We start from the raw sequence: 13542 nt of genomic DNA on the forward strand, positions 1-13542 counted from the left end.
TGTGCGACCTCACCTAGGCGTTCCTGCTCCAGCAGGGGATTGGACTAGATGATCTTCTGAGGTCCCATCCAATCCCAAACATACTGTGATACTGTGAAATATTTGATGCTTGTAGACTAGGATTCGCTGCTTGGAAAATTAGTGTCAGTACTTCATTTTTCCTGGAAGTTAATTTCTCGATGACTTGTTTTCTGGTCTACTGTCCCCATAAAGAGAGACAGCAGGAAGGACAGAAGGACCTGGCTACTGGGCCTCACGCAACTGGTCAGAAACCCCCACAGAACAGATGCAGACCCGGCTTTGTCACACTTGCTGCGTCTCTCAGAAGAAACATTCCACAGCTGTAGATTTAGACTGAATGGTTTAATATCTCCTAGACCAATTTTTCCAAAATTACAAACAGCAGTTACCACCATTTGTTTATTTCCAACAGGTAGCTCGTTACACTGGGAACAAATTATGAATTGACTTCTCATCCAGTGTCTTGTCCCTACAGGTTCAAAGACCACCCAATACACTATTAGCTGTTATTTCAGTGAAAGCTCCTCTGCTCTATAACACTTCACAGGATGCATTGTCACTGATGAACACGATAGAATTTATAGGTTTATAGTTTTAGGACTAACGGCTTAGACCTGAGTTGCTTTTTCACTTTGTCCTAAATCAGGGTGTGATTCCGTCTAGTGAATCCTTGCCCTGTCATGCCCTGGCACAGTGTCTTCCCAGGAGGTTCCATACAAGTTCCATCACCTACAGCATATCCCTTTGCAAACTGCAGCCAACAGAAGCTATGCACAGTCTTCTTAAAGCTACATGATGTTTAATCATAGTGAGGAAAAAGGACACCAAGAAAAAGATCTGAAGAGAAAATCTGAGTCCGTTTATGATCCCTGAGGGTTTCTCATTAGAAGCCTAAGCAGACTTTGCCTCCTGAAGGCTTAGGAATCATTGCAGTCCAAGGCGGTTCTGAGTTCTTGTAATCCTGCTGTGAAACCTCCAGGTTTGAGCCTCTTGGGGGAAAATTGTCTTCAGGCTCAGCGTGGGCTGTGTTACAGCATCAAGGTCACCAGGCGGGAAATGCAAACCCCCGGGAGCTGTCCTTCCCCCTGTGTACATTGCCTGACAAACCTGTAACGTAATCTGTTAAACTGGTGCAGTGGTCAGGGCTTATAATAATTCTAATACATTCAGTAAACAAGTCACAAAAAAGGATTTAAATATTAAGTGTTAGTCAAGCACACAAAAATGAGAAATGCAAATCCATTCTGTATGTTTTTATTTCTTCTGTTATTTTTCTTGCCTGTCTATTCTGAAGCCTTTGCTTCCCTGTTGTATTTATTTTTCTGTCCTTCATTTTCTTAATTTCTTACATTCCCTGAAAGTCACTGAATTTTAGCCTACATGTAATAAATATATAATATATTACATTTAACTTAGTTTTCGACAATCTTTATCATTCATAAACCTAAGTTCTAGCTTTTTAGATTTAGTATCGTGGGGTGATCTGCCAAAGTTTCCAAAAAAGGTTAAAAACACTGGAATAAAAACAAGACCATGAAGAACCCCAAATAAAATAACAAGGAACATGATCTTGAAAAATGTCCTAAAAATGTAGGTTTTTGCTGCAGCCAGGACAACTACTCCTATTATAGTAGAAACTGCCCCTTGTAATACCGGGTAACCCAGCAAGGACAGAGCTTCAATTGCCCTTTTATTGGCTGAGGACTCTCCACATGTCACAAAGGCATAGGAAATATGAGCAGAAAAATCTACTGAAAACCCTATGCAAATGACCAGGTTGATCATGGATATGGAATCTAGATTGATGTTCCAAAATGTCATGAAACCAGCAACACCAACTATAACTGAAACTATGGCAAAAGTCACCCACAAGCAACATAACGGGCTGGGAATAAGCAAAAGGGAGACAATGAGCATTGCCCCAGTGGCCACGATGATATTCTGAATGGTGTTCTGCACTATGACCAGGAACTGATCGTAGTAGATGAACGCTGGGTGATACACCATTAATGGAACACTGCACTGCTTGGCTGTCTCTCTCAACTGACGGAGAAGATTCTTCTCATCAACAGCTGAGGTCACGTTCACCGTCTGGATAAAGAAACGTGAAGCTTCTATTTTATCCTGAGTCTTGTTAATGTCCCACTCAACACCAGGAACCATTTGGAACAGTACAGGTAAGTTATTAATGAAGAGATTCTGACTATTTATATTTATCAAACCACCATTTGCAAGTCTTGTGTAAACTCTCAGCCATGACTCTGAGAGGTTCTGATCTACATAGGAAATGCCCTCTAAATTCTGCATGCAGTTCTCAATGCCAAGACGAACAGTCTCATTCCAGTAATCTACGCTTTCTGTAATGACAACCATGACCCTGAGTCCATATACTGAGAAGTATTTGTAATGGTCATCATAGAATGGAATAACGTAAGAGTCATCACTTGCCAGATTTCGAAGATCGATGCCTTCCCTGATCTGAGTACATCCATAAACACTGCCACCCAAGTATGCTCCGTACAGCAGCACCACAAGTAGCTTGATCCATTTATTTGTAAAAAAAGGACCATAATACTTCTTAAAGAATATGCTCATTGGATGTTCACTTTCTGGCTGAGGTGACTCCCCAGAACACTTGCCTATACAGCAAGCATTGTACAAGCAAGACGCCTCAGCCCGATCTTTATCGCCCACAGGCATACAAGTTAGCCAGTGTCTGTTTCCTTGCTCTCTTTTATGATTTAATACAATAATTGCCCCAAAGAAGGTCATGGTATATATATAGCAGAAGACAAAAGCAGTGCCTGTGTAGAGGCAAAACGATCTCACTGATGGAAAGGCAGTCCAGATTCCAATGAAGAAAGCCAAAACATCTGTGAAAGTGGTGATGGTCACAGAAAGTGCTGCTTCGGCGTAGGTCTCAGCCAGACGAGACTTAACACTTGATTTACCTTCTTTTCTTGAGCTTTGTTCCCAGCAAGCGATCATGATGAACATGTCATCAACACCAACTCCTGCAGGAGGACAAAAAGTTAATGCTGCATGGCAAATGGCTGCTTCCACTAACACCCAACAAAAGTGCAAAATGAATTGCATTTAAGTCTGCACAAAATTTTGAAAAAGAAAGTTAGGCTATTAACATTGCTGTAGTGCTGATACGAGTTAAACAGATACAGGAAAATAGTTCCTTTGTGGGTAGCTGAATTTATTACATTTCAGAAACTCCTGGTGAGCTGATGGGTTGTTGATCTGTCACTCTGCTGTGCTGAAGGACTGAGCACAGCAAGTGCAACTATGACACATGCGTTGTCTCTGGAGTCCAGCTGTCCAGTGATTATGTACATTGCTTACTCTGATGCGTGACTATCCTTATCACTGGAAGCATCCCCCATTATCTCCGGAATTTCTTCATCACTGCAGCAAATTAGACCAATAATTTCTTGCTCTGCATTCAGCAGACAGGGAGAACAGTTGCCGTCACATGGGAAAACAATGATGCCACTTTTCCAGTGGTACACTTTTTCATGCTTTCTGCTCTCCACTTATCTTTTCTCCGGCTTATCTTTAAGCATTTATTTATGATTTATTATTCATTTATCTTCACATTTGTATTGATGTGCCTGCATACATTACTCATCAGAGTCCTGGGAAACCCTGTCAGGAAGACTGGGTCCTAGGCTAGAACTTTTGTTAAGATACAAGAGTAAGAGAGCCCAAGTTCTAGAAAGAAGAGCCAATGTGCTTCTCTCAGCTCTGCTAACTCTTGAGATTTTAATCAGAGACCGTTCAGTATTTTGCCCATGTTACTCTATCAAGGGCTCTTCTATTCCCTGAAATCTAATCACACAAAAAGGGGAAGCAAGACTGTGTGAACAGCAGAGTAAGCACAGATGATATAGCTGAGCATAAAAGAACAGATGAAATCACTACCTGCTGCCTCAATAGGCAATTGCCAGTAAACGTGCAAAGATAAATTAAGCAGCACAAGCAGCACAAGCAGCACAAGCAGCACAAGCAACAACAAAAGTTGTTGCTGGATGGCAGCGAGTCGAGCTGCTGCTGGAAACCAAGCAGGCTGATAATTTTTTTGGTCTAATGCAAGGAGGACAAAAGTCTGCTCACTCCTCATAAAGATCTGAAGAGACTGGCTTAAGCCCCTTCCCTGGTATACAAAAGGGTCTTTCTGAAATTTAGAGCCTCTGCAATTGATGACCAAACAAAAGCAAATACAAATGCATTTCAACTATGCAGGAAACAAAGAGACAATGCATGCCCTAAGGAGCGTTTGCATTAGATATCTGGTGTGACACAAAGCTTCTGTCAACCCAGGAGAATACAGGGGAATGCAGTGACAAAGACCAGTTGAGCTCACCGCAAGTATTAGCACTAGTTAAACAAATGATTAATCACCATGGCTAAATTACCAGGGATGCTAGAACAATGCCAGAAGTGCTCACCTTACTACCCTGTCATTTATAGTTCTCATACCTCAGCAAGAGAACTAGAGCAAGCACTATTTTTTGGGAGGAGCTGCCCTTGTGCCAGAGCCCGGCTCCAGCCCCAGCGTGGGTGCCCTGAGCTGAGCGGCTCACCCGCCTGTGGGAGCTCAGAGGAGGCTGCACCTCCAAGCGTCTCCTCTCCTTACTACATGATGAAACTGCGTAGGATCTGATGCTCACATCATGAAAGACTAACAGTGTCAGGTTGTTTTAACTCCACTTCAGTCTTTGTACCTGAATCTGACTTGCTTTGTCTACTTACCTAGGATAAGAAATGGCGCGCCTGCTACAGTGACCACAAACGGGACTCCACAGAAGAGCAGCAATCCAAAGCTGCTTAATACAGCTAAACCGGCAGAGACCACTCCACAGCACGCAAGCCAGACATTATTTCTTATACAGCTCAGTCTGAAAATATTTTAAGGAACATCTTAGTTACATGTCAAATATTTCAGCAAGGTGTTTGGCATGAGAAGTGCACAGATAACAACGACAGCCTGTATGTGAAAAGAGCTGTTGAGGAAAGCTGCTGTTTGTGAGGAGAGCTCCCAGCTGTCAGAATTAGATTAATTTATATAGGAGGTGCTAAATACATTATTACTGCTGTCCAGTTATATCCATAAGCGTAAAGATGTGTACTGATCTTGGCATCAATAACAAGAGAGCTGGCAAGATAAAGATACATCAGCTCTACCCCTAAGAGTCTAGATTTAGGGTGACCCAAAAAATGATGAATTTGTAGAAGCTCTTGACTTTTACACAGGTTCTTGGTGTAGTGTATCAGTGTAGTACGGAAGCATCTCCCAGGCAGTAAGTGCTGTGCAGAGCAGCTTTCTCAGCAGACAGATTGGCTGCCAGCCATTTGCCAAGACACCCCTGAGAGCCGGCTCAAGGATTCCCCATGAAAGAGAAGCGGCTAAGAGTTGCTTCTCAACTGATAAGCAATATTTTCCAGGCTGTAGATTGTTTCTGAATTTTAAGAGAACCTCTAGCTTCCAAGGCAAGAAGTGTGGGTTGTGGAACTACCCTTGCTATGACTGTGCTCATGAATGACTGTACGTGAGACAGCCGATATCCAGAAATCGTGTGGCCTGATGGGCATGATGCAAACACTAAACCAACAAGCCCACCATTGGACACCTTTCTTTCTCAAGCACAGCACACAAACGCTGCCATATGGTTGTCAAATGTACAATGGTTCCCCTTCCACCAGCACAAAGAAAGGGGCAGGCTAAGTTCTTTGTGGACAGCAATTAAGGCTCAGACTCTACTAGCAAGAAGAACACCTAAAGCTGTACCCAGACATGCGGTGATCTCTGAAGCCAGTGATCATCTATCTGAACCTTAACTGAGCAGTGGCAGAAACAAGTGCAAACGGATCTTAACAGGTACACTTCTTCCTCCCTCCCCTGCTTCCTTCCCCTTTAAAACTGATCTTTACAAAGCATTATTATAGCATCTTGCGGGCAGGATGAGGACAGAAGCTACAAATGAAGCAAGAAAGTGGTAGAAAAACCTTAGCAATAGCACCTTTTATTTCTTCCCTCCCGCAAAATTTCTTCCCTGTTTGACTTTTATGCCCATTTTTGGTGAGTGTCTCCACTGGATATGGTGAGTTCAGCTGGTAAGCTTATTCAACAGAAGTACTTGTGCAGAATTCTGCTCCTACCAGGCTGTCTAGATCATGCTTCTGGCCCCTTTCTCACAGAGGGTAAAGTAGAACCTGTTCATCAACCCTTCACAAGTGTTCGGCATAGTGTTTTTCAGGGTCAAAGCAACAGCACCTCAGACATCTTAAAAAGATGAAGAGTAGGGGGTTGTTTCAGTTGTTTAAATAGATTCAAACCCATCAGCTACAGAAAGGATTCTTATGAGGCAGGGACTACAGAAATGACTGATGGCTTCAGAGAACATTCAAGCTGTGCATGTCTGAACTGAACAGTTATTCAGGTCTTCATCTGGTACTTATCATGAGGCCCATTTAAGCAGTTGGGAAATATGCACAAATAGGAGAGAAACAGCAAAGAAATAAATTTGTTTGCCTGTTACTAAATGTCCCCTGAAGTCTGCAGCTTCAAGAATGACTTCACTTGACAAAAGTAGGAACCAATTTAGGCAAGGTAAAGAAGAGCAGCGGTCACTTCTCACTGATCTACAGCTTAGAAGACATTTTACCTTAGACAAGAGATGACTGAAAATGTTACTGTCAATAAATAGGTTATGGAGAAGAGTGGGATCACCCTCTTGGTATTTCTTTCAAACTCTTGTTGTCTGGACAGCGAGGTAAAGTAAGTCACCTGTTGTTAAAACAACAACGAAAGATGAAGCATTTCTACTTTTTTTTCTTAGTCTTTATGCACACACACAGGCAATGCTAAACATCACGTTAGCACTAACGCATTTCCACAGCCCTCGCAACCTGCGGGCCCTCCTCGCCTTCTCCCTCTACCATCTCCTGTTCTTTCCGGCGATGAGGCAGCCCGGGCATCTCGGGTCCCGGCGGCCGCGGCACGGCTGTACCCGCCCCTGCTCACCCGAACAGCGGTGATGCCCAGCGCCGCCAGCTCCGACGGCATTTCCAGCAAGAAGCTCTCCAGCCACTGCCGGCTCTTCTCCGCCGCGGGGCCGTCCTCCCGCAGGTAATACAGCAGCCTCAGCGCCCGCGCCGACAGCACCCGCCCGTCGGGGTCCGTCTGCACGCCGCCCAGCACGGTCCCCAGGAAGAAGCCGCCGCTGAAGGGGAAGGTGAGGTTCTCCAGGGCAGTCACATCGTACTGTAGCGGGTTGGGGATGGCGCAGGTGCCGTTGCTGACAGCGCAGAGCTGCTCGTAACCGCGGGCGCGCATCACCGCGTCCAGCCGCAGCACGTCGCGCCGCGCCGCCGGGGCCAGGACCGAGCCGTTCCCCGTCGCCACGGCGATGAAGGCGGCGTAGGTGCCCTCGGTGGGCAGGCGCGCGGCGGAGAAGCGCTCCGAGTCGTTGGTGGGGAAGAACCGCTGCACGAAGTCGCGGTCGGCCTTGGCGGGCCCCCACGTCGGCGTGAACTGCTCCTCGATGTCGTTCGCCTGCCGCTGCCTCAGGAACACGAAGCCGGCGCCCAACCCGCCCGACAGCAGCAGCGGCAGCAGCACGAAGGGCCAGGGCCAGGCGGCCACGGCGCCCCCCAGCCCTCGGAAGAGCCGCCTGAGCGGCCGCTCCAGGCAGTTGGTGTTGCGGCAGGAGCAGCGCTCCGCGGGGTGCGGCGGCTCCGCCATGGGCGAGTCGGGGACACGGGCTGCCGGCAGCAGCTCCTGGCCGGGGCAGAGCCGCCCTGTGCCCGCGGGGGCCGCGGAGCGAATGAGCGCTGCTCGGTGGGGCAGGCGGCCGCGCCCTCCCCTGCTCTGACTCTCCGCGGCCGCCGCCGCTACCCGCACAGGCGGGCGGGGGCACGAGGCTCCCCCGCCGCGCCCCGGGCTCAGGTCCTGCCGAGGCCTCGGTGCCGTCACAGCGCCCGTCGTGCTGGGCGCTGCCCGGCGCCCGGTTCTGCCGCCCTGCAAGCCGGCAAATAAATACCCTGCAGCCTGGTGTTCTTGGTGACAATGATCTGAGTATCCTCTGGCCAAGGAGAACATTAAGCTCAGGTGTGATACTTCTGGAGAGGTGTCTAGCCAATTAGCTAATTCATCACAAGTCACTTCGTGCCCTTCTGTGAAAGAAGCAACCCTCTACTCTCCTGCCAGTACTTGCTAAGAAAAGTTGCAGGTACTACTTCTCTCTCATCCTAAGGAGACAGGGTTGCCACCCATGAGCGTAAGCCAGCCAGCCAGGCTCCTTGTCAAGGAGTCACCCAGCTGGAAGAGGTAGCATCTCTTACATGGAGAAAACTCCAGAGAAAAATAGACCTGTGTCTGGGAATAAACTACAGAGACACATCTATCCCGATGGCCAGACACCAAGAAGGCTTTTAGGATAACCTGGCAGTGGACCAGGTTGTGATGATACAGCAGACGTGAAGAGACGCTGTCCAGCTAAATGCTTTCACTGTGAAAAACCAGCCATAAAGGGTTACTGACTTTTTTAAGCTCAACAAGGGAGAAAATAAAAATCAACCATTTGTCATGTCCAGTTTCTTTCTGGCTCCTTGGGAGCTGGAGACAAGCTCTGGTAAGGATCAGGAGGCAGGAAATGGGATGGTGGCAGCAGCTCCGCAGTCAGGGTACTCAGTACATTGGGCACAGGTAGGTAGGTGCCTTTAGGTTAACTCTTTCTGAGCCTTGGGGGTCTGACTTGATGGCATGGGAAGATGGCTCCACCAACTCTCAATTCAGAGTCATCTTCAAGCAGAAGGTATGTACCAGACTTCTCTCCAAGAATCTGGGTTCTAGTCCATGCATTTTATATTGACTTCTAGTAAGATACAATCTGAAATACTCCTTGAGGCAGGGCCAGGAACAGGACTACAGGACTTCCAGCAAGTCAAGCTTTATTTGTGGATGGAGGCACAACCTTTCTCCTGATGGATATGTTCTGTTTGTTGGAGATTCCAGTGAACTACTGTTTGCCAATATTGTTGCATAGGTAAATATTCACAATATCACACTTCTTTGTATTTCCTGATGCTAACGAAATGGTGAGAAGCAAAGCAGACATATACCAGACGCCTAGCAGAAAGCTGAGAGGGATAGCTGGTGTCCCACATTTAGGCAGCTTGTAGTTAACGTCTTTGCAAGACCTGTGGGGACCAAAAAATACTATCAATTCATTTCTAATATCCTCAACAGTCTCAGCTCTAGGTGGTGTCAGAATGTGCCTACACAGATACATCATCCACTTCAGGCCTACATAAGCCAGTCAAGAGCAGCTCTAAGAAGCTAGCAGACAAGCAAATGAGTCCTGTTCAGGTGGCTGAGTTGCCTCCCCTGTTGTATAGCACCCACGGTCAGACCATTCCCAGGAGGGCAGAACTGGGTTCAATCCCTCCCTCAACCCCAGGTGCTAGAGCCTTCTCTCTCCCACCAGCAGGGCCCACTGACCCATTTTTACCCAGCAAGGAGAAAGAAGGAGAATTCAACCCAGATCTCCCTCAGGCACAGCTCAGGCTCACAGGTGCAGACAAGGCTTTGGTGATGGCTTGAATGTCATGATGGCCCCAGGACTGAACCAGCTCCTGGCTGAAGAGACAGCAGGGCAGGGAGAGCAAATACAGTTTCTAGTGCATGGGGCTTTCTGCACAGCGCTTTGAAATCAAGAAACAATGTGTACCTGGCTGGTGAGACACCCCACTTTGCAACCTTTTGTGTTTGAAAGCTCTTTTTCGGTTTGCCTCCTCAGCTGCTTCTCTCTGCTGACAACAGGATCTGTCTCCTGCTCTATCTGTGCCTCCCTGTCATTTTTGCTTAGAAACTTTGTGATGATAATGATTTCATTTGAACGGTAGGCTGTCCTCAGTAATGCAGAGACAAGCAAGTTTCGGTCTGTCTGTGTATTCCTGTCTCTTCCAAACATTTACTGAGACTGGAAGTGATTCAAACAATTTTGTAGGATCACAGGATAATTTGGGTTGGAAAGGCCCACTGACACTCATGGCATCCTGGTCCCCTTCAGAGAAGGGCTGTGGTGGGTGTCAGGCCAGGCTGCTCAGGGCTCTGTCCAGCTGAGTGTGGAGTAACCTCCAAGGACTGTGACTCCAGAGCCTCTGGGCAACCTGTTCCAGTGTCTGACTGTCTTCGTAGTGATTTTTTTCCCCTCATGATTGGCAGGGTTTTGGTAGTGGGCCTGCAGGGGTGGTCTCTGTGAGGAGAGGCCAGGGGCTGCCCTGAGCCAGTCATGGCCAGTTCCAACTAGCCCTGGTGGACACACTGCAGGGCATGGCTGAGCCCTTCTCCAGCGGAGCCTGTGGCACCTCTGTGAAAACATCTTAGAGTAAGGGTGGTAAACACCAAGCAAAAGGAGAAATGAGGCCAGAGCAGAAGGAGAAGTAGGAAAAAAAACAAACCAAAAGAACAACAAAAAACCCCAGGCTGAAGCAGGAAGGAGGAAAGAAAGAAAACCATGTCTTGGTAGGGGCTGAAGCCAAGGGGCTGCTGGAGCTACGTAACTCAAAGAAGCTGCTGCCAGTGAAGGAACCACCATGCTTGTGGTGGCCCCATTCTCCTGTGCTGCCCACTGCCTCACCAAAGGGGCTGAGGAGCAAAAATAGTGAGGGAAGAGGTGTCTGGAGGGAAGCAAGGGTGTTTTTCCTAAGAGCTGGTTGGTTGTTTTTAGCCTTCTTTGATACCAGAGTCAGTAATTAATAGATTGTTAATTGGCAAATAAATTACAATCACAGAAATTCCTTGAATCAGTAAACAGTTTTTGCCTGTGTCAATATCTTACTGGAATTTCTCTTGATACAACTTGTGATAGTTGTTCCTTGTCCTGGCTCGGTCTTCTCTGCACCTTCCCATGACATAGCCGAAGGCATCAAGAAGATCCTCCTCACTCTTGGTCTTCTCTAGACTGAATCTAGCTCTCTTGGCTCTGTACATTGTGTGCTCCAGGACTCAGACATCGTGGTGGCCCTTGACTGATCTCACTCCAGTAGGCTGGTATCTCTCTTGTACCCAACCTTTAGCACAGTATTGCCAAGGAGGTCTGATGTGCTGAATAGAGGAAGATAATAACTTCCCTTGAAGTGCTGGCCACACTCTTGCTAATTCAGCCTCCTGTGTGGTCAGCCATCACCACCACAAGGCTGTGTTGTCGACACTGTGGTTCATACACGGCTGACTCATGTTTGGTTGCCTAGGTGATGGGCGCAGACTGGCGCAGACTTAAAATTAACGTGTAGATTCTTATGAAATAAGGTGGAAGAGGTGTCAATGAACTCAGCACACTTTAGTTTCTCAACTCTGTGAGCATTTGTTTCCAGCATGCATTAATGAAAATCCCTCTCTGCTCTCTGTTTCATAGGCAGAAATTATCTCTGTGATTTCTGTCCTTTCAAGAAATCCTTATAGCCTAGAGTGATTTCCAGGTACAACTGCAAAGATCTTTTAGAATCATGTTATTTGTAATAGAATACCATGAGATAGCATTTCATATGAGTTTTCCTGCTTTCTTGAAAACTTTGTCAGAAATTAGCTTATTTGTTCCATCGTTTGGAATGTTTAGCTCACAAACAAGAAATGACGTTTTTTCTTTGATTGCTTAGCTGTCTGCTTTCATAAAAAATTGGGGAAACTGGAATGTCATAAATTCTTTGTAAAGTAAAATTAAGTTCACAGAACCATAGAATAGTTCAGGTTGGAGAGACATCTGGAGATCTAGCCCAACCTGCCTGGCTGAAGGATCAACTAGAGCAGGTTGCTCAGGATGTTGTCCAGTCCGCTTTTGAACATCTTCAGAGATGGATACTCCTCAACCTGTCTGAGTAGCCTGTTCCAGGACCTGACCACCCTTACTGTAAAAAAGTTTTAATTTGATTCTTACAACTATAGGGGTAGACTAGAAAAATTTTAACCCCCCCTCTGAATGTGAGTGTGACCTAGGTCGTCTCTCAGGAAGCTCAGGACTGAAATTCTCTTGTCTATTGTCATAAACTTTTTGAGTTCAATGGTAGACTTCTGCTCTGTGGTGAGGTGTGACACAACCAAGTATCAGAAAGTGCTGTGGTTTTCAATTTCAAAATGTAGAACTTTGTGCTTAGACCATGGATAAATGTTTGTAGTTTCAAATTCTCAGTCAAGGCAGATATGGCTTATTCCTGCCCCTCTTGTTGGAACACCAGGACAGAGGGGCATTTCTGTACACAGGCTGCCCATGGAAAGTGCTTTGCCAATTGTGTGAGATGCACTGGACCCTGGAATAAAAAAGCGAGATCAAGAAATCTTTTGTTCCATTCCTTCCACCATAATGCAGCATCAGGTATGTCTGTGCCATTTCTGAAGGAAATTTGACTAACCTGTTCTTTACTGTTGCTGCCATATTACCCAATGATGACAGGAAAGTCCTCTCCTCTCCTCTCCTCTCCTCTCCTCTCCTCCTCTCCTCTCCTCTCCTCTCCTCTCCTCTCCTCTCCTCTCCTCTCCTCTCCTCTCCTCTCCTCTCCTCTCCTCTCCTCTCCTCTCCTCTCCTCTCCTCTCCTCTCCTCTCCTCTCCTCTCCTCTCCTCTCCTCTCCTCTCCTCTCCTCTCCTCTCCTCTCCTCTCCTCTCCTCTCCTCTCCTCTCCTCTCCTCTCCTCTCCTCCTCTCCTCTCCTCTCCTCTCCTCTCCTCTCCTCTCCTCTCCTCTCCTCTCCTCTCCTCTCCTCTCCTCTCCTCTCCTCTCCTCTCCTCTCCTCTCCTCTCCTCTCCTCTCCTCTCCTCTCCTCTCCTCTCCTCTCCTCTCCTCTCCTCTCCTCTCCTCTCCTCTCCTCTCCTCTCCTCTCCTCTCCTCTCCTCTCCTCTCTCTCCTCTCCTCTCCCTCCATCTGGATGAGGCAGAAGTGCTCTGTGGGTGCCTGGCTACTGCCTTTGTTTGCCTGCACGCCTGGGTGAAACAATTGGACTTTGCTACCTGTGCCAGGCAGTGACAGTCCATGGCCCTGAGGTGACATGTCTGCAGATGGGGTGGGGAATGCAGCGCTTCAAACCCCTGTATCCGAAGTGGACGGTCTAATTGTCAGCTGGAAGGTTTGTGCCCTCTGTGTCCTCACTAGCCAGTGTGCAAGAAAGAATTGCATGTCCTGGGGTCTTCAGAAAAATGCACACAAACGAGCAATGATGGTGGCCTGCTGATGATGGCAACCAGATGGGAGGTGAGTTCCTGGTTTCCTCCAGGCCTGCTTATCTGTTTATAGCATACAGTTCCAAAGAAAACACCTAAGATAACCTGGCACCAGGACCCAGAACTAACAGAGGTTTATTCACATGGAAGGTCTGCTCTTTCTTGCTTTGGGAGTGCACAGTGACTCTGTGAAACAGCCATTTGCTGAGCACTGACAGGATGAGTGGCTGCAGCTCCTCTGCTTGATGAGGAGACTGGTATTTGCTGTGAAACTATAGCATCCTGCTTCATATTTAATTA

General features: G+C 47.2%; 1 protein-coding gene across 1 annotated transcript; it reads right to left on the reverse strand.

Moving 5' to 3' along the window:
- Nucleotides 1-418: 418 nt before the first annotated feature.
- On the reverse strand, nt 419-7806 carry LOC309436723 (patched domain-containing protein 3-like). The gene is made up of 4 exons (XM_082046166.1): nt 7055-7806; nt 6696-6817; nt 4783-4928; nt 419-3035 (listed from the first exon to the last, which is right to left on the reverse strand). Exons 1-4 carry the CDS (start codon nt 7772-7774, stop codon nt 1429-1431), a joined length of 2595 nt encoding a protein of 864 aa, XP_081902292.1. The 5' UTR covers nt 7775-7806; the 3' UTR covers nt 419-1428.
- Nucleotides 7807-13542: the final 5736 nt, after the last annotated feature.

This window comes from Streptopelia decaocto (genome assembly GCF_964273445.1).
Source record: "Streptopelia decaocto genome assembly, chromosome: 2".
NCBI classification, from domain to species: domain Eukaryota; kingdom Metazoa; phylum Chordata; class Aves; order Columbiformes; family Columbidae; genus Streptopelia; species Streptopelia decaocto.